At 46.4% G+C, this 24,882-nt stretch overlaps 1 protein-coding gene across 1 annotated transcript in view; it reads right to left on the bottom strand.

Annotated features, from left to right (window-relative positions):
• Positions 1 to 24,882, bottom strand: part of LOC126236351 (calpain-9-like) — a 1,155,357-nt gene that overhangs the window by 301,614 nt on the left and 828,861 nt on the right. Inside the window, exon 3 of the mRNA XM_049945582.1 lies at positions 23,234 to 23,414. Within this exon, the coding sequence (XP_049801539.1) occupies positions 23,234 to 23,414 (181 nt within the window). The remainder of the gene's footprint in view (positions 1 to 23,233; positions 23,415 to 24,882) is intronic.

Raw genomic sequence — 24,882 nt, 5'->3', positions numbered from 1 at the left:
AACGTAATCTTAGGGCCACTCTCTTAGCCTTCCTTCAGAAGTGGCACCGAAGATGGGACGAGACGATCCCTTGGTTGAAATTAGCCTTCAACTCCGGCCGCCACGAAGTTAATAGGGCTGCCCCTCTCTCCCTGATGCTTAGTTATCCTGTGAACTCCACACTCGCCAAATTGTGGTCCATCAATGATTTACTGCCCGAGGAGGTGACCAGCGAGCTCATTCAGCAGAATTGGAAACGTGCAGGAAAAATATCGAGCTTGCACACCGGAAACTAGCGCAGTGCTGCAATGACGGGCGCCGTCCATTTAAGTTCCAGCCAGGAGCGACAGTTTTCATGTGTAATTTTGCGGCAGCGGGGCAAGGGAAAGACAAAATCTCGAGCAAGTTATCACCACGTTTCGTGGGACCCTGCCGGAATAGTCGGACGGGGAAAACCTCACGGGTCCACATCTCTCAGGTCAAGGGAGGGAGCTTGCTCTTGTCTCTTGTCTTGGGCGAATGGGGGATGGTTTCCGGTTTTCTGAGGGGGATGATGAGCCACGTGGCTCGACCACCGATATTCCCGCCGCCGGTATGGGTCATCTTTTCGGTGGTGTGCGCAGAGCGCGCGGTGGCGCCACCTACCGGGCCGATCGGCGAGCGAGGGCTAAGCTCTAGCAAGTAGCGAGGATTTTGCTTTGGGACGCCTAGCAGTAACGTCGTTTGCCAAGTCTGGCAAACAGTACAGGCGCCGTGCGAAGCAGCAGGAAGAGCACATCTAAAGGGACTGTTTGCCCGGGTGACGGCGCCGTAGGAAATATCGCCGGCACTTCTGCTGTTTGTCTTGGTAGAGGGTGCGGGGTCCTGGGTTGCGTCCTGCTTGTGCTGTTGTGTATTTTCCATCCCCTCTGCCCACGCGTGCCGGCTGGCCGTGTATCTAGTTCGCTCACGGCTTAATGTATAATTGGCCTTACACACATAAGATAATAGATGTGTACTGCTTAGCTGATGTTCATTAATAGGTTGATAAATTCTACAGATGATGTGTTGTAATGAATTATTGTGTTTCTAGTTACTTAAGGCAGATGTCAGTTTGTTGTAGATACCCACTAGTTCCGGGATTTTTCGTGACTGTTGGTGACCGTTGCTGCACCCGTTTGGGGGTCCATGCCAAGCCTGTATTGGAAACAGCTGAGTGGGCGGGCGTCCGCTTCTGGGCGTAGTTTGTTGAATCCCAAGAGGTTGCTTGTTCACATGAAATTTTATATCCTACATTGTAGGGTGCCTGCCATTTAAATAACGTGGTTGTGTGCCATGATATCTGATTTGTTGTTTCCTGTACTCTGAATTACTTTTGGTAATACGAATCACTGCAGTAACGAAGGACTGCATTTCCTCGTTAAATTTTAGTAAATTGTTCTTCAGGTTGATCATAGTTTTAGAGTAAATAAGTTTTAACTCATTTCAGTAAATGTGTAATAGGCCATGAGTGCCGTGGTTTATGAATGTTTAAATTTTGAAGTAACTTTCTCTCACTTAAATGGTAATTTTAAAAATGTGTTGATGGTTTTATTTGTTATTTGTCTTGTTTAAATGTGCCAAATAAATGTTCAGTGCAACTGTCGATGGTGGTTGCCTGATGTATCACTTCATCCAGTCCTACCACCCCACAGCCTATTGTGCTAAGCTTGTGTCGTTGTGTAAAAGTTGAATTTCATGCTGTGCTCACACATCACTGGTAGCAGAGCGTGGTTATGGCGATATTTCCTAGGGCGCCGTCACCCGGGTAAACAGCCCCTTTTAGATGTGCTCTTCCTGCTGCCTCGCACGGCACCTGGACTGTCCGCCAGACTTGGCAAACGACGTTACTGCTAGGCGTCCCAAAGCAAAATCCTCACTACTTGCTAGAGCTTACCCCTCGCTCCCCGATCGGCCCGGTAGGTGGCGCCACCGCGAGCTCTGCGCACACCACCGGAAAGATGACCCATACCGGCGGCGGGAATATCGCTGGTCGAGCCACGTGGCTCACATATCACATGCTGATTAATATAACACTTTACTTCTAAAAAGAAGAGAACCCTAACTTAACTTGCTCCTGTGCCTCCTGTATGCAAGTGCTTTCCGCTATTAGTAGTCGCAGAACACAGGCTGCGTATCGTTTTCCTGTTACTGAGTACTGATGCTCCCGAATTCTCGGCCGACCAGCGCCTGGTGGCTGGTTAAATCAGCGCTGACAGTGGGCCCTGAACCCTGTCTGACTGGAGGTGTGACGCTGCCCGCTTTCTCCATTAGCGAGCGGGTCAGCACCTTCTTTATGTCCTGGTCGATGTGTAGCCGATGCCTTAGGTCTGCACAACTGTCACATCCGAACGCCCCTTTAATCTGGATACTGCACAATTCACTCTGGCGGCCATGATACCTTCACTTTTTTTATCTGACAGTATAATCTTGTGTAAACACCAGAATATCACCGTCTGAGGATTTATAGCTCTGGGAGCCAAAATATTTACTTCCAAGTCTCATTTCGTAACTACAAAAGGTTAGCTGATGTGTGATGCAAAATGGGAGTGGAGTCCATACATATTTTCATTTATTTATGTTAGTTTATAAATAATAGAGCTTTTACTATCGATCGTAGATGCGATACTCTCAATATAAAACTGTCATAAAATACAATGTAGGGCAAAAAAATTTAAAAAATAAATAAAATACGAAGCATCACGAAGAAATTATCCGAATGGGGCGGAAATCAGTACATCTGAAGTACTGGACGATTTATTCAAGAGAAAGGACTTCACAAATTGAGCAAGTGAACAACACGTTGGTCCACCTCTGACACTTAGGCCTATTCAAGAAGTTCCTTAGGTCAGCATTGATTAACAGAGTCAGTCCGCCTGAGGAATACCATGCCAAATTCTGTGCAACTGACACGTTAGATAGTCAAAATCCCAACCTACTTGGAGGCCACTGCCCATAATGCTTCATACATTCGTAATTGTGGAGCAATCCGGCGAGATTACTTGCCGAGGTATCGTTCGGCAGGCACGAAGACAATCGGCAGGAACTCTCGCCGTGTGCGGGTTCAAACGGTTCAAATGGCTCTGAGCACTATGGGACTTAACTTCTGAGGTCATCAGTCAGCTAGAACTTAGAACTACTTAAACCTAACTACCCTAAGTACATCAAACACATCCATGCCCGAGGCATGATTCGAACCTGCGGCCGTAGCGGTCGCGCAGTTCCAGACTGTAGCGCCTAGAACCGCTCGGCCACCCCGACCGGCGCCGTGTGCGGGCTGGCATTATCTTGCTGAAATGTAAACCCAGGATGGCTTGCCATGTAGGGCAACAAAACAACGTGTATAATATCGTTGACGTGAAGTTGTGGTGTAAGAGCGATGTGGATGAAACCACAGGGGTCCTGCTATGAAAAGAAATAACAGCTCTGATAAGCACTTCTGGTTGTCGGACCGTATGGCTGGCGACAGTCATTTTGGTACCCCGCCGCTGCCTTGGGCATTCGCTGGTTTTCCGGGCTCTATTCGAAGCGGGGCTCATAAGAGAAGACAATTCTTCTCCAGTCAATGAGATTCCAGGTCGAGGACGTGTCTGGATATGACACGCACAGCTGTGGAATACCAACCCGACTAGCGCCCGCCATACCGACGGACAGCCACGATTGATAGTGTCATTTCCTTTTATAGCAGGACCTCTTTGGTTGTCATCCGCGGCGTCCTCACATTACAGCGATACGTCAACGATATTCTACGCCTTGTTCTGTTGCCTTCGTAGCAAGCCACCCTGTGCTTACATTTCAGCACACGGCGAGAGTTCCTCACTAATTGAGAACGTTTGGAGCTCTAAGGGCAGGGCCCTCCAACCAGCTCGGGATCTTGACGGTCTAACGCGCCAACTGAACAGAATTTGGCACGATAACCGTCAGGAGGACATGCAACAACTCTGTCAGTCCGAATTACTGCTTACAGAAGGGCGAGAGGTGCACCAACGCCTCAGTGACTCGCATAATTTGTCAAGCTCTTTCCCTCGAATAAATTGTGAAGTTTTTCTGAAATTGTAATTAATTTGTTTGTCTATACATTTACATTACATGTGCCAGTTTCCATCCCATTCAGATAATTACTTATTGATGCCTCTTTTTTTTGTATCTTCTTTTTTGGCTTAGAACGTTCATTAAGTTACTTTTAATAACCATTTTTGTGTAACTATTCTAGTACTATGTGAGCCGTGCGTGGCTCGTGTTCCCGCCATAATGTATTTTACACCCTGTTTTTAACGTACTTCCACCTCAGTACGTTAATTTAAATTACTACTGTCAGTGAGTTGCTGCTCAGGCTGACCGTGACAGGTGCTAGCAGCGCGTATCGATATATCCTCTCTCGTAGTATCTTTGCTCGACTGCTATTACTTCCCGGTCGTTGTCTGCCGTAAGGAAGTTTGGGGTCGGGGGTCCGGGTCTGACAATCAGTTGGACGTCTGGAGTGCAGTCCGCACGTGGCAGTCAGGGAGTTGCAATGCGGCACCAGTGCAGTCGGATTGGAGCAGCAGTAAGGTCTGCGCCGGCATGGCTCGCCCGACCATTGCCGCCACACATCACTTGAGCCGGGCCACGGTCTTGGTGGATCGTCGGCCAGTCGTCCTACTGGACGACGCGTTTTGGCTCGCCGATGGTTCATGAGTCGGCTGTGTGTGTGTGTGTGTGTGTGTGTGTGTGTGTGTGTGTGTGTGTGTATTCATCGACTCCCGATTTGCTCTCGTGTGCTTAGTTACTGTTGGGTATCGTTCAGGTCTTCGTGCAAATGCTTGTCAGGTAGTGTGTGTGGTTGGCGTTATTTCCACTGACGACTTTTAGATGTTGTCGGCTTTCTGAGAGGAGTCGGTCGGTTGCCACGGACCAGGGAAGTTATCTCCACGCGGTGCAGTCGGCTAGGTCCCTACGCAGTGTCGGAGCGTGCGTGGAGCTGTCCGATCGCTAGGAGCTTCGTGGTTCACCGACCCAGGACGTCAAAGTTGAGTAGTGGTTTCAAGTACCCAAGCCACGTCCATTCATGTTGTGTGGTTCGTTTCGGTGCTTCGCTGTCGGGGAGGTTTTCCTGTGAGCAACACCGAATGTTTCTATTGTGGAAATTTAGCCCCCATCCGGTGCAATTAACTATATTCGTTGGCTACAATTCAAGTGCACCAACGGAATTTTCTGCCTTGTGGCCGTTAGTGTGTTGGTTACCTGCCCTGGTCACTGACGTAAATTCAGGCGGTGTTCCTTTCGGGTGAAGTTAACTATATTACCATATTTCAAATTCAAGTGTACCAGCGGAATTTTCTGCCTTGTGGCCGTTAGTGTTCCGGTTACCTGCCCTGGCCACTAACGTAATTTCAGGCAGCGTACTGTCCTCACCTGTTGTCGCTGTCCAACATGGTGAATAGTTTTGACAGCTAATACATATTTCATTGTGGATAATCACGTTCGTAGCCTTTTGTGTTTGAGTTCTCATGTACCGATTGGTGGCAAGCAAGTCGTTTTGTCGGTCGATCCCCTGGTTGGGTTCCGAAGGATCACGTAAGTGAACGAGGGCAGACCGACCTCCCTGCAGGCTTTTGAGTGCCGTTTTCTTTATTGTCCTTCTCACCGGTGTTTAATTGTCTGTTTGTAACCTATCGTAACCAATGCCTTGTTCTAAAAAAAAAGTTCATTGCAGCCTTCTGCCTTTGAAAGGTTATGGTAATTTATTTTTTTAAATCTTGAGAAACTTACTGTGGGCCTTCAGCCGTTTCTATTGCATCTTTTTTATGTTTGTCTATTCACTCTTGCCCTGAAGCTCTCAGCCTCGCTGTGTATATATATGTTAATTATTTTATTTGCAATTTTAACTATGTTTTTACCACTTGAGATTCTTCTTGTTGCTTTAAGATTTCTTATTTGGAGGCCTTCAGCCGTGAAATAATTGCCTTTTGAAACTCGCAGTTCTAACGGTTCGGCTATGTGCCTCTTTGGTTGTAAATGTGTAAATAGATAATAATAAATTACAATTGTAAGGTGAAACTGACCGCAACCTCATTTGGCCCTTTCCACAATCCTAATCACCTGTTCTGCCCAGTGGGTTTAGCGGGCGTCTCATTAAGAATTAAGAAATACAAATGAAACACTTTGTGTGCTTTCGGTCCATGCCATCAGCACGCACCAGGCGAAGCGTTCCGGGCTGACGAGTCGAGTTTGGAGGGCGGAAAGTCTGAGCGGCTGGACGGTACGGTTCCTGGTAGGACGCCACACGATAAACATCTTAGTTGTGCGCCTTACATAGAATTATCCTACCGATTCGCGACTCGGCGAGCAATACAGAGAGGACCAGCGTAAATAGGTCCGATACGAGGTTGCAGTGTATGCAAAGTATTTTGTAAACATGCATTCTGATTGTTACGTGCTTGAACTGTGTTACGAGTGTCGTTATAAGAAGTTTATTACATGATTCTTAAGTAGGTAATAGCTTTGCCTGCTACATGATTCGTCAATTATGAGGCAATGGCATCCCTTATGAAAGTCAGCTCTACGTTTAGTAGCTTATAGAATCTTAGTCACTAACTGGAAAGTTTCTTACAGTGTCACATCAAGAAACACAAATATACTACCTGAGTGCTACTTCTGTGCATGGACAACGGCATCTTTAGAAGACACCAGGTGGGTGGACGGTTTCCGAATCTCTGTGTTCTGTCCTGGTGCAGCAGAGTATAACTACGCCTCTCACACGTTCTGCACCCACATTAAAAATGTGGACAGGCACGTGCAATTTGTGGTAAGGAGGGATGCTATTTGCGCTCAACACACAACTGACGTCACATACAATTGCAAAAGTTATTTTTCCATCTGCGTTTCCTGTCGTATTTTATCAGCATAAGATGATACATGGACTGCACTTCAATTTATTGCAGACCGACGTAGCTTTCCAATCACGTGATTTTGTTCACTCTTTTCAATTTCTTGTTGAGTTCCTTCACCCGTTGTCGTGTTGAGGAGAGGCGGCAACGTTAAAGTACACAAAAGGTATACTGATATTTATTAATCGTCCCAAGAGACGCCGCACCTACGTGCCTCGAGTCTGCGAGTGCGCGCGACGTAACACAGACGGTAGCATTTCCCGTGAAGGGCAGCCATAGGTCGAAGAAACGGCGCGCTCCCAGCCTTTGCTCAAAGCCGCCGCTGGCAGCAGCAACGCTTTCCTGCCTCAACATGATTAACCGCCTTCCCAGTGATTAACTTCTCTCCTTGATTAACTTGGAAAGCAATATACCAGTTTACCTGATCGCCGATCATAATTAGCCTTCGCTAATAAGGCTACGCAGAGAGACGGGAAGGGTAGTGTACTAGAATCATTCCTGTTTTGAGTAATTTGTAAGCAAGGTTCCGACAGGACGTGCCGCCTTCCCATTCCGCCGCGATGGCTTCCGCGTAGCCGGCCCGAGTGGCCGAGCGGTTCTAGGCGCTACAGTCTGGAACCGCGCGACCGCTACGGTCGCAGGTTCGAGTCCTGCCTCGGGCATGGATGTGTGTGATGTCCTTAGGTTAGTTAGGTTTAATTAGTTCTAAGTTCTAGGGGACTGATGACCTCCGAAGTTAAGTCCCATAGTGCTCAGAGCAATTTGAACCATTTCTGAAGCTTCCGCGTAGTCGGAGCACAGTTCAGGAGCGATCGAACAGGCAAATATATCAGCACATCAGGGTCACGTGATGATAGTGCTGAGGTGCAGTGCGCTGCTGATATTCTCAGAATTCTACATCTCACCAGGCGATGAGTTGCAAACCATTCAAGCAATAGATGTACAGCCTTCTCAAGTTACCCCCTTCTGCTTATCTGCGCCCGAGCAATTACCTGCATGCAACTCTCATAATAACTTTTCTTTTTTAAGATTAAAACGTACTGCGGACAATTAGTTTGCTGTGGGCCCTGAAAGACTTTCTCGGGAGAGACAACGATCGAGGTGGAATAAATCTCCCCCCCCCCCCCCCCCCTCTCACTGGATAGTTAAATAAGTAAGTACAATGGCCATAAATCAGCAACTTCATTTTTAAGAAGGGAACTTTGGGTGTCTCCTTTGTCGCAAAGGATGTTTTCATCTTCTCAACACATAGTTTCGTCTCTGGGTATAGGTAGGAGAAGTCGAATCTGTATTGAACAGCATCCATTATTGAGACTCGACAGAGAGCTCTTTCTTAACAATAGCATTCCATCACAGTATATCAAGACTATTTCTATACAACTGAGTAGATCATAATTCTTATCTTGGCCCACTAAATTTTTCCTAGTTTATGTAAGTGAACCCTTGACTGATGAAATAACAATTTTCTCTTCTTACTCACCTCGATTTTTGGTAGAAAACTTCATAATTATAAATAAAAAGCACAACGCTGTGAATTTTCTACAATATTAATTTATTTCGTCAGCCGGTTTTCGACTGACATACTTGTTATAGGTATTATACTCAAATTCTACAGCTCTAAAATTTTCTGGTATGTGATGAAAAAAAAACCTACTTCACATCCGCTAAGCATGTATTGAGTGAGGGTCACAGCTACAAGGCTCAATTCCATGTCCTCTACTTAGCAAATTAAGTCTAAAAACTCTCTTGGAAGTCCGGAAAATCAATAAACATCTTGCACACAGTTCCATTTAGCATAAAATGACCAAACACGCTAAATACGTCTCCTCTTCTAAATTTTACTTAATCTTCATATGTTTGCAGTCTTCTCGCACTGTTTGTTCCATGTTACTCCTCCATTTCTTCTTGCAGTTATAGACAGAGTATGTACTCCATTGAATGGAAAGAGTAAACAAGTAATAATACTAGAAATTTTAAAAAAAATTAAAGTATTAGTAGCTACGCCTTCAGACCATTATCAGTCTTAGCATCCTACACTTTAAGCAGAATTGCATGTCATGTAGTGTGTTTTCCTGTCATTGATTATCAGGCACGCCAATGAAAGACTTAGCGAACAACGCATGTAACATTTAACAATACACCTACTGAAACATTGTATGGTGTGTGGTGGAGAGTGCTAAGTACTCTGCTCTACTGTGCTTTACCCGATGTACCTCTTTTTTAAGTTATTCGTTAGCGTAGCCGCATTCCGTGAAGTGGCTATTATGCAAGTTCCTTGGACATCACTGCTATATTTTCGTAGAGACTATAACTCACTGTTACGACACAGGGTGAGTGTGTGTGACATCTTTCAACAAGTCGACTTCATAACAACCCCAAGCACAGTGCGGGGGTCCATAACAGAAAATCTCCGCTTTCCCAAACCTCTCCAATCAATCTAAGCCCACCACTCTCTGGCGTTACTATCGCATTCGCTTCTTCATCTACGTCTGTATCTACAGACACTCTGCAAGCCACCATACGACATACTACTACTAGGCGTTTTCTTTCCTGTGCAACTCGCAAATGGAGGGACGGAAAGACGACTCCCTACATGCTTCCGTTCGAGTCCTAATTTCCTTTATCTTGTCTTCGCGGTCTTTACGTGAGATGTACCTTGACGGTAGCAGAATTGTTCTCCTGTCAGCCGAGAAATAGTGGTTCTCTAAATGTTCTCAATAGCTTTTCGCGAAAGAACATCGTCTTGCTTCAAGAGTGTCAATCTAATCCACCGGTAACAAATGTAGTAGCACGCAGCTGAATTGCTTCCACTTCTTCCTTTAAGCCGAGCTGGTGGGGATTGGAAACACTCGATCAATACTCGAGAATGGGTCGATCTGGCTTTCTATATTCGATCTCCTTTATAGATGAGCTACACTTAGAGGAAAATGCGATTCCGCATAACAAGTAGAAACAGTGTCTGTCATCCTGTATCTCTCAACAGTAACTAAACGACGAGACTTTCTCATAGACTACAGCGTCATCACCCCCAACTTTGTAGACTGATTCTCATTCCATTCGTCAGATCGTTCATATACAGAAAACAGCAGCAGTCCTATCGCTCTTCCCTTCGACACTCCTGGCAATAACATTGTCTCCGATGAACACTCGCCGTCCAGGACAATGTACTGGTTACTATTACTTAAAAGGTCTTCGCGTCACTCACATAATTTTGGAAATTTGTGCTAAGTTCCTACGGGACCAAACTGCTGAGATCGTCGGTCCCTAGGCTTATACACCTACTCAAAATAACGTAAACTAACTTACGCTAAGGACAACACGCACACCGATGCCCGAGGGAGGACTCGAACCTCCGACGGGGGGAGCCGCGCGAACCGCGGCAAGGCGCCCCACACCGGGCGGCTATCCCGAGCGGCGTCACTCACATATCTGGGAATCTATTACCTATGGTCGGGCCTTCGTGAACTGTCTACTGCATGAACTTTTAACGAAACCAATTTCAGTGAAAAAAAATCTTGTAATGCGGTCTGACACACAAAATAAATACAATCCTGGAAATTGAAATAAGAACACCGTGAATTCATTGTCCCAGGAAGGGGAAACTTTATTGACACATTCCTGGGGTCAGATACATCACATGATCACACTGACAGAACCACAGGCACATAGACACAGGCAACAGAGCATGCACAATGTCGCCACTAGTACAGTGTATATCCACCTTTCGCAGCAATGCAGGCTGCTATTCTCCCATGGAGACGATCGTAGAGATGCTGGATGTAGTCCTGTGGAACGGCTTGCCATGCCATTTCCACCTGGCGCCTCAGTTGGACCAGCGTTCGTGCTGGACGTGCAGACCGCGTGAGACGACGCTTCATCCAGTCCCAAACATGCTCAATGGGGGACAGATCCGGAGATCTTGCTGGCCAGGGTAGTTGACTTACACCTTCTAGAGCACGTTGGGTGGCACGGGATACATGCGGACGTGCATTGTCCTGTTGGAACAGTAAGTTCCCTTGCCGGTCTAGGAATGGTAGAACGATGGGTTCGATGACGGTTTGGATGTACCGTGCACTATTCAGTGTCCCCTCGACGATCACCAGTGGTGTACGGCCAGTGTAGGAGATCGCTCCCCACACCATGATGCCGGGTGTTGGCCCTGTGTGCCTCGGTCGTATGCAGTCCTGATTGTGGCGCTCACCTGCACGGCGCCAAACACGCATACGACCATCATTGGCACCAAGGCAGAAGCGACTCTCATCGCTGAAGACGACACGTCTCCATTCGTCCCTCCATTCACGCCTGTCGCGACACCACTGGAGGCGGGCTGCACGATGTTGGGGCGTGAGCGGAAGACGGCCTAACGGTGTGCGGGACCGTAGCCCAGCTTCATGGAGACGGTTGCGAATGGTCCTCGCCGATACCCCAGGAGCAACAGTGTCCCTAATTTGCTGGGAAGTGGCGGTGCGGTCCCCTACGGCACTGCGTAGGATCCTACGGTCTTGGCGAGCATCCGTGCGTCGCTGCGGTCCGGTCCCAGGTCGACGGGCACGTGCACCTTCCGCCGACCACTGGCGACAACATCGATGTACTGTGGAGACCTCACGCCCCACGTGTTGAGCAATTCGGCGGTACGTCCACCCGGCCTCCCGCATGCCCACTATACGCCCTCGCTCAAAGTCCGTCAACTGCACATACGGTTCACGTCCACGCTGTCGCGGCATGCTACCAGTGTTAAAGACTGCGATGGAGCTCCGTATGCCACGGCAAACTGGCTGACACTGACGGCGGCGGTGCACAAATGCTGCGCAGCTAGCGCCATTCGACGGCCAACACCGCGGTTCCTGGTGTGTCCGCTGTGCCGTGCGTGTGATCATTGCTTGTACAGCCCTCTCGCAGTGTCCGGAGCAAGTATGGTGGGTCTGACACACCGGTGTCAATGTGTTCTTTTTTCCATTTCCAGGAGTGTATAACAGGATCAACGGAGAAATTTTGATTTACTCAATAGACTAATTATAAATCAAGTGCAGAGGTATGGAAATATAATCTGTGCTATCACTGAGCATCATTTTACGTACCTTAAACTTCTAACTAGATGTGATCAAATGGCAGCTGCTTCCGAGTGTTTTCGTACGCTCAACCTTCAGCAAAGATAATCGATTTTGAGCTGTTTCTGCCAGCATAATGACGCTAAACATAGTCGTGATCGATGCAGACAGACTATGTGTGCTGCCAAACAACAACATCATGCACATACGAGTGGTTTCCTTAACATTATAAGTAAATTTACAGTTTTTTACTAAATGGCAACACCATGCAATACAGGGTTAACAGTCTGCAGACGCATTTCTTAGTTTTTGTCATCTTCTTCTTTCATGCCCTTATCCAATATCTTCACGCGGTCGGCACGCTAATCTGAATTTGGCAGTGTAAGTGGTACAAGGCGGCCGGATTTCCTTCCCGTTGCCACCCTCTTCGACCCGCTTCCACCACCCTTCGCGCCAGCGCCGGAATTTCTGTACCCCATCTGTCTGCGTCTGGTATTAACCCGTGAGAAAGTGCGAGACGTTTTCGAAATGTTTGCTGATCCTGGAAGTGAGGCGAGACGTGGGTATCAGCTCGGTGTTCACCTAGTGTGACGTGGGAAACCGCCTAAAAACCACATCCAGGCTGGCCAGCACACCAACCCTCGTTTTAATCCGTCGGGCTGTTTCGATCCGCGGTCGCCATGCCTAACCAAATTCCGGAAGAAGCGTCTTAGCACGCCCGGCTATCCGGCCGGGTCATCCACTTTATAGTGTTGCCACTAGGTATTTAAATAATGCAAGTAATTTCAGACATCTAATATTCACATGTCACGCGATTCGCCTTTGAGGATATGAAAGCAGGAGATTAAGTCACCAAAATTACAGTAATCCAGCTACGGTATTATCCTGTAGACAATACCGACATTAAACGATTTGGGAGTGCCTGCTAGCGCTATATGATTTTTAACTCAAGTTTGCCTAGAATATTAATGGATGCCTGGGATATATTCGATGTTACTTGATTTTTTTATAAATAGTACCGATTTTTGTCTCTAAATTTTAATTTTTATTTTAGAATTGACTAAAATGCTCACCACTTCATGTCTAGCATAGTTCGTAATATTTGTGATTGGAGAACTCTGTCTTTGCAACACACCTGACAATACTCTTGTCGCCGATGAACAATTGCCGTCCATGACGTTCTACTGGGTTCTATTACATCAAAAGTCTTCCATTCACTCACATATCTGGGAACCAATTCCCTATGCTTTTTACCACGGTAAAGAAATAGCTGTGTTATGGAGGTGAAAGTAAACCTGTATTCCCAGCACGGTTCAGCAGAGTTACCTTTCTCTCCAACAGCAAGCGGGATAATGTGGTTTGTATACAGTCTGTCAACATTCCTCAACAACATCTCAAGTAAGCAGACCGCACGGCAATTGGATTTTTCTATTTTTTTTTTAACTTATGGTACGTGATGTTCAGAGCTCAAGTATCTGGTACGATTAAATGCCTTGGTAAAATTTCAAACAAAGGTGTGTGTTCTACAATACAGGGTGATTCACAAAGAGATTTACACTGTTTAATAACTCGAACAAAAATAACAAAAACTATGAATTTTTATGTCACAGATGGTCACTGCGTTACTGATGATGTTTCACTATTGAGAAATTCAAAATGTCCTCGATCGGCAGCTGTAAAGCGTCTGAAACGCTTTGGAACAGATCGACACAAACGTGTTGTGGTTTCCACTCGAATGGATTCACAAGCAGTCACAGTCACCCCTCTCATGTCACGCAGCGTACGTGGCTTTGTAACGTGGACGGTGTGTTTCAGGGTTCCTCACAGAAAGGAGTCTAACGGCGCTCGATCGGCAGATCTGGGTGGTATGTCAACACGCCCTCGTCGGACTATCTACCTCTGTACAAATGTTTCATCCAGGAATTCCCGCACGTCGCGATGGTAATGTGACGGTGCACCGTCTTGTTGGGAAGAAAACAATCTTCATCTCGGTACAGTTGGTGAACAGCTGGCACGATTCGTTCTTGCAACACGATAAGGTACTTTACACCTATCGCTGTTTCTTCAAAAAAGAATGGCCCTACAAGTCCTCCGGCTGACATACCACACTAAACTGATAACCCTGGAAGATTAACAGCTCGTTCTTCCGTAACATAGGGATTCACGTGCAGCTTGCCGTATCGACTTCTTTCGGGATCTTATGAAAGCTTGTAACACTGCGTACATCCCTCTTTCATATACAGCTCATATCTTCCTTCCACATCATCCTTTCTTCAGACAACGCACACTACCTTCCCACTCAAATCAATCACGTAATTTATTTATTTTTACACGTGATGGCGACGCAGTATCAAACTCTGCCCGCCATCATGTCTTCATTTCTCTCATATTTTCAAATATTTTTTATTACATATTCGTGTAGTATGTAGAGAAAGATGAATGTTTTAGTTGGACGACTTTTTTCGCTTTGTGATAGATAGCGCTGTAATAGTCACAAACATACGGCTCACAATTTTAGACGAACAGTAGGTAACAGGTAGGATTTTTAAATTAAAATACAGAACGTAGGTACGTTTGAACATTTTATTTCGGTTGTTCCAATGTGATACATGTACGGGTACCTTCATGAACTTCTCATTTCTGAGAACGCAGGCTGTTACAGCGTAATTACCTGTAAATACCACATTGATGCAATAAATGCTCAAAATGATGTCCGTCAACCTCAATGCATTTGGCAATACGTGTAACGACATTCCTCTCAACAGCGAGTAGTTCGCCTTCCGTGATGTTCGCACATGCATTAACAATGCGCTGCCGGCCGCGGTGGTCTAGCGGTTCTGGCGCTGCAGTCCGGAACCGCGGGACTACTGCGGTCGCAGGTTCGAATCCTGCCTCGGGCATGGGTGTGTGTGATGTCCTTAGGTTAGTTAGGTTTAAGTAGTTCTAAGTTCTAGGGGACTTATGACCTAAGATGTTGAGTCCCATAGTGCTCAGAGCCATTTGAACCATTTTTTTGGAACAATGCGCTGACGCATGTCAGGCGTTGTTGGTGGATCACGATAGCAAATATCCTTCAACTTTCCCCACAGGAAGAAATCCGGTGAATGTGTGGGCCATGGTATGGTGCTTCGACGACCAATCCACCTGTCATGAAATATGCTATTCAATACCGCTTCAACCGCACGCGAGCTATGTGCCGGACATCCATCATTTTCGAAGTACATCGCCATTCTGTCATGCAGTGAAACTTCGATAAAATGGGGGCCAATTATCCTTCCTCCCATAATGACGTACCATACATTAGCCCGCCAAGGTCGCTGATGTTCCACTTGTCGCAACCATCGTGGATTTTCCGTTGCCCAATAGTGCATATCATGCCGGTTTACGTTGCCGCTGCTGGTGAATAACGCTTCGTCGCTAAATAGAACGCTTGCAAAAAATCTGTCATCGTCCCGTAATTTCTCTTGTGCCCAGTGGCAGAACTGTACACGACGTTCAAAGTCATCGCCCTGCAATTCCTGGTGCATAGAAATATGGTACGGGTCCAATCGATGTTGATGTAGCATTCTCAACACCGACGTTTTTGAGATTCCCGATTCTCGCGCAATTTGTCTGCTACTGATGTGCGGATTAGCAGCGACAGCAGCTAAAACACCTACTTGGACAACATCATTTGTTGCATGTCTTGGTTGACGTTTCACATGTGGCTGAACACTTCATGTTTCCTTGAATAACGTAACTATCCGGCGAACGGTCCGGACACTTGGATGACGTCGTCCAGGATACCGAGCAGCATACATAGCACACGCCCGTTGGGCATTTTGATCACAATAGCCATACATCAACACGATATCGACCTTTTCCGCAATTGGTAAACGGTCCATTTTAACACGAGTAATGTACAGGGTGTTTCAAAAATGACCGGTATATTTGAAACGGCAATAAAAACTAAACGAGCAGCGATAGAAATACACCGTTTGTTGCAATATGCTTGGGACAACAGTACATTTTCAGGCGGACAAACTTTCGAAATTACAGTAGTTACAATTTTCAACAACAGATGGCGCTGCAAGTGATGTGAAAGATATAGAAGACAACGCAGTCTGTGGGTGCGCCATTCTGTACGTCGTCTTTCTGCTGTAAGCGTGTGCTGTTCACAACGTGCAAGTGTGCTGTAGACAACATGGTTTATTCCTTAGAACAGAGGATTTTTCTGGTGTTGGAATTCCACCGCCTAGAACACAGTGTTGTTGCAACAAGACGACGTTTTCAACGGAGGTTTAATGTAACCAAAGGACCGAAAAGCGATACAATAAAGGATCTGTTTGAAAAATTTCAACGGACTGGGAACGTGACGGATGAACGTGCTGGAAAGGTAGGGCGACCGCGTACGGCAACCACAGAGGGCAACGCGCAGCTAGTGCAGCAGGTGATCCAACAGCGGCCCCGGGTTTCCGTTCGCCGTGTTGCAGCTGCGGTCCCAATGACGCCAACGTCCACGTATCGTCTCATGCGCCAGAGTTTACACCTCTATCCATACAAAATTCAAACGCGGCAACCCCTCAGCGCCGCTACCATTGCTGCACGAGAGACATTCGCTAACGATATAGTGCACAGGATTGATGACGGCGATATGCACGTGGGCAGCATTTGGTTTATCGACGAAGCTTATTTTACCTGGACGGCTTCGTCAATAAACACCTAAAAGCCCCATGTTGCAGTCCCATCGTCCCTGCATCCTCAAAAAGTACTGGTCTGGGCCGCCATTTCTTCCAAAGGAATCATTGGCCCATTTTTCAGATCCGAAACGATTACTGCATCACGCTATCTGGACATTCTTCGTGAATTTGTGGCGGTACAAACTGCCTTAGACGACTCTGCGAACACCTCGTGGTTAATGCACGATGGTGCCCGGCCACATCGCACGGCCGACGTCTTTAATTTCCTGAATGAATATTTCGATGATCGTGTGATTGCTTTGGGCTATCCGAAACATACAGGAGGCGGCGTGGATTGGCCTCCCTATTCGCCAGACATGAACCCCTGTGACTTCTTTCTGTGGGGACACGTGAAAGACCAGGTGTACCGCCAGAATCCAGAAACAATTGAACAGCTGAAGCAGTACATCTCATCCGCATGTGAAGCCATTCCGCCAGACACGTTGTCAAAGGTTTCGGGTAATTTCATTCAGAGACTACGCCATATTATTGCTACGCATGGTGGATATGTGTAAAATATCGTACTATAGAGTTTCCCAGACCGCAGCGCCATCTGTTGTTGAAAATTGTAACTACTGTAATTTCGAAAGTTTGTCTGCCTGAAAATGTACTGTTGTCCCAAGCATATTGCAACAAACGGTGTATTTCTATCGCTGCTCGTTTAGTTTTTATTGCTGTTTCAAATATACCGGTCATTTTTGAAACACCCTGTATCACGAAGCGAATACGGTCCGCACTGGCTGAATGTTACGTGATACCACATACTGATATGTTTGTGACTATAACAGCGCTATCGATCACAAAGTGAGAAAAGTGGTCCAACTAAAACATTCATATTTCTTTACGTACTCCACGAATATGTAATAAAAATGGGGGTTCCTATTCAAAAAAACGCAGTTGATATCCATTTGACCTATGGCAGCGCCATCTAGCGGGCCAACCATAGCGCCATCTGGTTTCCCCCTTCAAGCTAGACGAGTTTCGTTCTTTGTAGTTTTTTAGTTCGATGCTTATTTCGTGAGATATTTGGCCCGGTCACTATCAATGGACCACCCTGTATAATGACACCTGGATCAGGTTATCCGTAACACCTCCTCAGTTATTAAAATTCAAACATTGTAAACCCCTTTGTAAGACACCCTGTATATAAAGACAGAAAAAATCGGTATCAATCGACACTAGTAACCCCCACAGCGCTAGTCAGTGTCTCGTTTCCCTCATTAATTTTATTGTTCAGTTCGAATACCTAAGCCATTTAAGTATAAAATAATTAAAGGAATTATTACAGGCCCTCTGCGGTTCCTAATCTCTTAGACCCTAAACGATATAGGAGCAGGCGTCTTACACCCTCTGCAGATGATGCTGTCATTTATCTTTTACTGAAGTCATCTCAAACTTATTGCAAGATGACAGAAGCGATAAATGCATGGTGCAAAAAGTGGCAATTGTCTCTGAATAAGAAAAAGGGTAAGGTCATCTACATGAAAACTAAAAGAAAAATGTTAAATTTCGGTTACACGATAAATCACGCAAATCTAAAGGCTACCATTTCAACTAAACACCCAGAAATTCAGTTGCGAACAACTTAAATTCGAACGATCTCATAGATAATGTTTTGGGGAAAGTAAACGAAAGACTGCGATGTATTGGCAGAACAGATGCGATAGGTCTACTAAAGGGACTGCCTACATTGCGCTTGTCCTCCTCTGCTAGGGGACTGCTGTCAGTTATGGTATCATTACCAGATGTGATTGACGGAGGCCATCTAAAAACTGCAAAGAAGGGTAGCTCATTTTCTATTAACGCGAAATAGGGGCGAGAGTGCCATGGATATGACTAGCGAGTTGCGGTGGCTGTAATTAAAACAAAGGCGTTATTCGTTGCTGCGAGGTCTTTTCACGAAATTTCGATCACCAAGTTTCTCCTCTGAATGCGAAAATGATCATCGTAATAAAATAAGAGAAATCAGTGCTCGTAAGTGTTCATTTTCCTGACGCACTGTTAGAGAGTGGAACGGCAGAGCACTTAATTATGAATCAGACAGTAGTCATATGGATGTAGATGTATCGCTCTTTTATGAAAGGTTGTTTATAAAGAGTGTTCCAGTTCTAAAGGACCGTTACAAATTTACTTTTCTCGTATTTATATATTTTATTCTTGAAGGAAATGTTCGTAGATCTGTCTGTTTGAAAATTTTCCACGCCCAGGAATCGAACCTGTGCCGCCCATATGGCAGATGCGTATTCTACCAAAGCGCCACGTGGTCCATCAGAATAAATGGCGGTGTTCTAGCATATTAAAAACGTACAGAAAAATAAAAGTAGATTTTGTCGAGAATTTTGTAAACATGTGTCTAACTGCTTTGGGATACTGGTGTTTGAGTTTTGAACTTCATGTACAATAAATACAAATATCTCCTTGTTGGAACGTGCGTCCATAGTCTCGTAACGGCAAGATGGATGAATGGTCTACTACAGCAACGTCATTCGAACATTCAGCCGCTATACGAGACACAAAACATTTACGATCTGCGTCGTAGTGTGGTCGCCTGTCTCCAAATGTCTCGATGAATTTGGCCTTTAGGCGTCCATTACGAACAACAGCACTAATCCCCCATTCAGAAGCAAAGTGCGTGAAGGAGGCGGACAAGGTAACACCTGCAATGCAACCTGGATCAATGACGTTGGCTTCTCTTCACCGACGACGGTGGGATTTATCTGACGATCGCCGTAGAAGAGTGTGAGGGCGGCCAGATACGAATGGACATCTCATGCACGTGGCCGCACAGCTTCAGCAGAAAGTGAGTCAGTTAGGCTCTGGCTCTGTAGCATGGATCTCTGTCAGGTCCTCCCGTCGGTATCTAGAGTAATGCAGTAACTGAACAGGATCTTCCAACTTACTGTCCAGACCTACAGTCAACCTTTCGGTGATGGGTTTGTCTTTCAGCAAGATGTTCCACCAACATACGTCACGCCTCTCGTGAATAACATCCTAGAGATGTCAGCAATGAACCAAATTTAATGGCACGTGCTACGATAACCCATTTGAACACTACTGAGCGTGCTTGAGACTAGATGAAATTAACATAGTGTTTACAAGTCCTCTCACACACTATTGACCCTAGGAAGCCCGCCTAGACAGGGCGGGCAGCCTAAGAACAGCAACGTCTCGAGAACCTAGTGAACAGCGTTCAAAGGAGAACCTAGGCACGTTACAATGCACGGGGTGGAGTTAGACGCTACCGAATGTTAGCCAATACGAGATTTTAATTTTAAAAATGTGCATTACCGAATAGACTGCATGCAGTTTGGTTATTGCTACAATGGCGTGGTGAAAAGTAACGCTCCCGAATTTTTATTTGACAATTCTTAAAGCTTTTTAAATAAAACAATCGTTATTAACAGCCTCCAGCTTTGTGGTACATGTCTGTGTATTTGCAGCCCTCTGCCGCTAGTGGGCTCCGAATTGTAGCGTGCTGGTGTGCAACGTAACTATGTCGGTGCGTGAGAAGCAGCGTGTTGTAATCGAGTTTCGAACTCGAAGAGTCCGTCCACACACGGAGCTCTATAAAAATGGTTCAAATGGCTCTGAGCACTATGGGACTTAACTTCTAAGGTCATCAGTCCCCTAGAACTTAGAACTACTTAAACCTAAGTAACCTAAGGACATCACACACATCCATGCCCGAGGCAGGATTCGAACCTGGGACCGTAGCGGTCGCGCGGTTCCAGACTGTAGCGCCTTTAACCGCTTGGCCACCACGGCCGGCGAAGCTCTATAGTTTCCAGCATGACAATGCCAAAACACGCACGAGACTGCGACATCTGCAAGAGTCCGACGCCTTGGATTCACTGTTATCGATCATCTCCCATACAATCCCGACTTGGTCGCACCCGATATCGACCTGTTCCCAAAACATAAAGAGCACCTTCGAGGACTTCATTTTGATAGTGATGAAGCGGTGCAGGCAGAGGTAAGGTCGTGGCTCCGTCAACGAAGTCAAACATTCTACAGTGAGTGTTTCAAGAAACAGTCACTGTTGAGAGAAATATGTCGAGGGTGAGGCCAACGTATTTGAGTGTTGGAGTGAGTGACCGGCTATGTTGAGAAGTACATATGCAGCTACCCATAATATTATAAAAATGGGTGTATGTATGAAGCTACGAGTGTGTGTATGTTTGTGTGTGTCCCACATCTCCCACACAACAGAACTGATATGAATCGAGGCTGGTCCACATATCCCCTACTGTCAGGCGACAATTGCTGTGCGGCAAGAACCACCTACCTATCACATTCAAGAGATATGTCATAAACATTGACATGAATGAAAAACTGCCGCATCATGCATGATGTTTAAATTTATTACTTCTGTACTATTAACTCTATTCGCAATTAATTTCTCAAAGAGTATCCAAATATGCCGTTAAACGCACCCACGAAATTGTATCATGGTACTAGACACAATTCACAAGATATGGCGTCATAAACACTGAGATGTTTGAAAAACTGCCGCATTATGTATGACGTTCAAGATAATTACATCTTTGCTACTAACTGTATTCGCAACACATTTTGCAGGCAGTATCCACATATACCCCTTAATGAACCTACACAAATATAGCATTGTATTACACATAGTGCAAGATACATAAAACAGTGAAATGCGTCAAAAAAATGCCGCATCATGCACGAAGTTTTAATAAGTTTATTCTTTATTACTACGAAACTGCTACGGTCGAGTCAACGTAAGGAAATCCACGACGACTTGCAGCACTTTTGACAGCTCTCGACTGCGAAGTGCAAACGGCTGTAGGCGAAAACAGTAGCCGCCTGTAGAGCAATGACAAGGCGTTGCCACAGAGAAGTGCACAAAATCGCTTTAAAGACAAGCGTAGCAACTGCGTCCACACACTGTGCAGAGACACTGCCCAGGATAGTGTCCCATGCACTTGTACATTACGCATATTTCTTTGTACAACTGTTTCATAATTTCAAATATGTTTTCAACAATATGTGGAAATACACTGGAGCGCAGAAAGAAATGGTATAGGAGTGCTATTCAAATGCAGAGATACGTAAATAGACAGAATACGTCGCTGCGGTCGGCAACGCCTATATAAGACAACAAATGTATGGCGCAGTTGTTGATCGCTTACTGCTGCTACAATGGCATGTTGTCAAGATTTAAGTGAATTTAAACGTGGTGTTATAATCGGCGCACGAGTGATGGGACACAGCATCTCCGAGGTAGCGATGAAGTGGGGAATTTCCCGTACGACCATTTCACGAGTGCGCCGTGAATATCAGGAATCCGGTAAAACATCAAATCTCCGACATCGCTAAGGCCGGAAAAAGATCCTGCGGGAACGGGACCAACGACGACTGAAGAGAATCGTTCAGCGTGACAGAAGTGCAAGCCTTCGGCAAATTACTGCAGATTTCAATGCTGGGCCATCAACAAGTGTCAGCGTGAGAACCATTCAGCGAAACATCATCGATATGGGCTTTCGGAGCCGGAGGCCCACTCGTATACCCTTGATGACTGCACGCACGACACAAAGCTTTACGTCCCGCCTGAGCCCGTCAACACCGACATTGTACTGCTGATGACTGGAAACAAGTTGCCTGGTCGGACGAGTCTCGTTTCAAATTATATCGAGCGGGTGGACGTGGATGGGTGTGGAGACAAGCTCATGAATCCATGGATCCTACATGTCAGCAGGGGATTGTTCAAGCAGGTAAGGCTCTGTAATGGTGTGGGGCGTGTGGAGTTGGAGTGATGTGGCACCTCTGACACGTCTAGATACGCCTCTGACGTACGTAAGCGTCCTGTCTAATCAGCTGCATCCGTTCATGTCCACTGTGTATTCCGATGGACTTTGGCAATTCCAGCAGGACAATGCGACATCCCAATAGTCGAGAATTGATACAGAGTGGCTCTAGGAACATTCTTCGGAGTTTCAACGCTTCCACTGGCCATCAAACTCCCATACATGAACATTATTGAGCATAGAATGTAGGAGTCGAGATACTGGCAGAATTGAAGCTGTGAGGACGGGTCGTGAATCGTGCTTGGGTAGAGGTCCCGAGTTCGAGTGTCGATCCGGCACACAGCTTTGATCTGTCAGAAAGATTCAATATTGAGCATATCTGGGATGCCTTGCAACGTGCTGTTCAGAAGAGATTCCCCCCCCCCCCCCCCCAATACTCTTACGGATTTATGGACAGCCCTGCAGGTTTCATGTGTCAATTCTCTCCAGAACTACTTCCGACATTAGTCGAGTCCATGCCACGTCGTGTTGCGGCACTTCTGTGCACTCTCGGGTGCTTTCACGATACCAGGCAGGTGTACATGTTTCTTTGGCTCTTCCGTGTATAATTTTTTCGATGCTAGACTACAAACAACGTTCATTTCTTGTTTTCGTTTCTGATAGAATATTGGCAAAATGAACACCCTGGCGATGGCAGTTTGTCAGCTAATGAAATAAAAATGTAGAATGTTAAAACGTTTGTTTTATTTAAAATGGTGTAACAGTTTTCACAATAAAAATTGATTATTGGAGCTAGTCACTTGGGCGCGAGCCGAGCAGCGGCGACTCACCGTGGGCCGCAGCCAGACGATGGGGTGCGGCGCGGCCTTCTTGCTGGGCGAGATGGAGCGCGCCGTGGCCGGGAAGTCGGCGTCTTCGAAGAGCACGCCGCGCTCCCGGCACGCCCTGCGCGCCGCCGCGTAGCTGTGGCTGCCCGACGATCCGGCGCGCGGCCGCTCCGCCGTCCAGTACCTGCCGGCACACGCCACCTGCTGCACTCACGGCCTCCACAAACATCTCACACATCATTTGGTTTTCTGTGGCTCAAGATTACTGTAGAGTTAGTGGGTCCGTGGCCACTTAAAGGAATTTGCAGAAGTACTTGGGTAACATCCTCTTTTTGTAACAGAGGTAGCTCTCTTCACATGTACAATATTGTAAAATAATATACGTAACAAAGACACAAAAATAACAATTGCATCTTATTACAAGAGTAGTGATCATCTTCAGCAAAGCAGTCCTATAAACAGAAGGAAGACCGGCGCACCAAGAAGGAATTACCCGAATCGGACGGAAATCAGTATATGTGAGGTACGTCTACAGACAAACAAATGATTACAATTCCATAAGTTTGGATGATTTATTCAAGAGAAAGAGTTTCATACATTGAGAAAGTCCATAACGCGTTGGTTCACCTCTGGCCCTTAGGCCTATGCAAGCAGTTATTCCGCCTAGCATTCATTAATAGAGCTGTTCGATGTCCTCCTGACGGACATTGCGCCAAATTCTCTGCGAATGGACCGATGGATCGTCAAAATTCCGAGCTGGTTGGAGGGCCCAGCTCAAGATGCTCCAAACCTTCTTAATTGGGGAGAGACCCGGCGACCTTGCTGGCCAAGTTAGTGTTTGGCAAGCACGGAGATAAGCAGTAGGAACTCTCGCCGTGTGCGGGCGGGCATTATCTTGCTGAAGTGTAAACCCAAGATGGCCTTTCACCAAGGGCAACAAAACGGGGCGCATAATATCGTTGGCGTACCGCTCCTCCTATTAACAGAAGTAACACCCCAGATCACCGCTCCTGGTTGTCTGGTCATATGGCGGGCGACGGTCAGGTTGGTATTCCAACGCTGTCTCGGTCGTTTCCGGATACGTCGTCGCTGGTCTTCCGGGCTCTGTCCGAAGCGGGACTCTTGACTGGATACACTTCTGCGCCAGTCAGTGAGATTGCATGCCGAGGACTCGTCATTGTGGTGAGATACCAACCTGACTGGAGGCAGCCATATAGCCCGACAACCAGGAGTGATGGTCTGGTGTGCCATTTCTGTTAATAGCAGGACCAGTTTGGTTGTCATCCGCGGCGCTCTCACAGCACAGCGGTACGTCAACGATATTCTACGCCTCGTTTCGTTGCCCTTCATGGTAAGCCATCCTGGGCTTACATTTGAGAAAAATAATGCCCGCCCGCAGACGGCGAGAGTTTCTATTGCTTGTGTTGCTGCTTGCCAAACCCTACCTCGGCCATCAAGGGCGCCAGATCTCTCAGCAGCTGAGAACATTTAGATGCTAATGCAAGCGAGTCTACACTACTGCTTCAGAGTGTGGAGTCCTTTAGAAGTCTGCATGACAATAGGCATCGAATACATTAAGAGACACGGTGCTGGACCGTAAAAGGGCGGTTAGCCCACACGAAAGTGTAGCAGGTATGCAAGGGGAAATTTAG

The sequence above is a fragment of the Schistocerca nitens genome, chromosome 2, assembly GCF_023898315.1.
Source record: "Schistocerca nitens isolate TAMUIC-IGC-003100 chromosome 2, iqSchNite1.1, whole genome shotgun sequence".
NCBI lineage: Eukaryota > Metazoa > Arthropoda > Insecta > Orthoptera > Acrididae > Schistocerca > Schistocerca nitens.
Note: the sequence above shows the minus strand (reverse complement) of the source record. Positions and strands in the feature narration are given on the sequence as shown.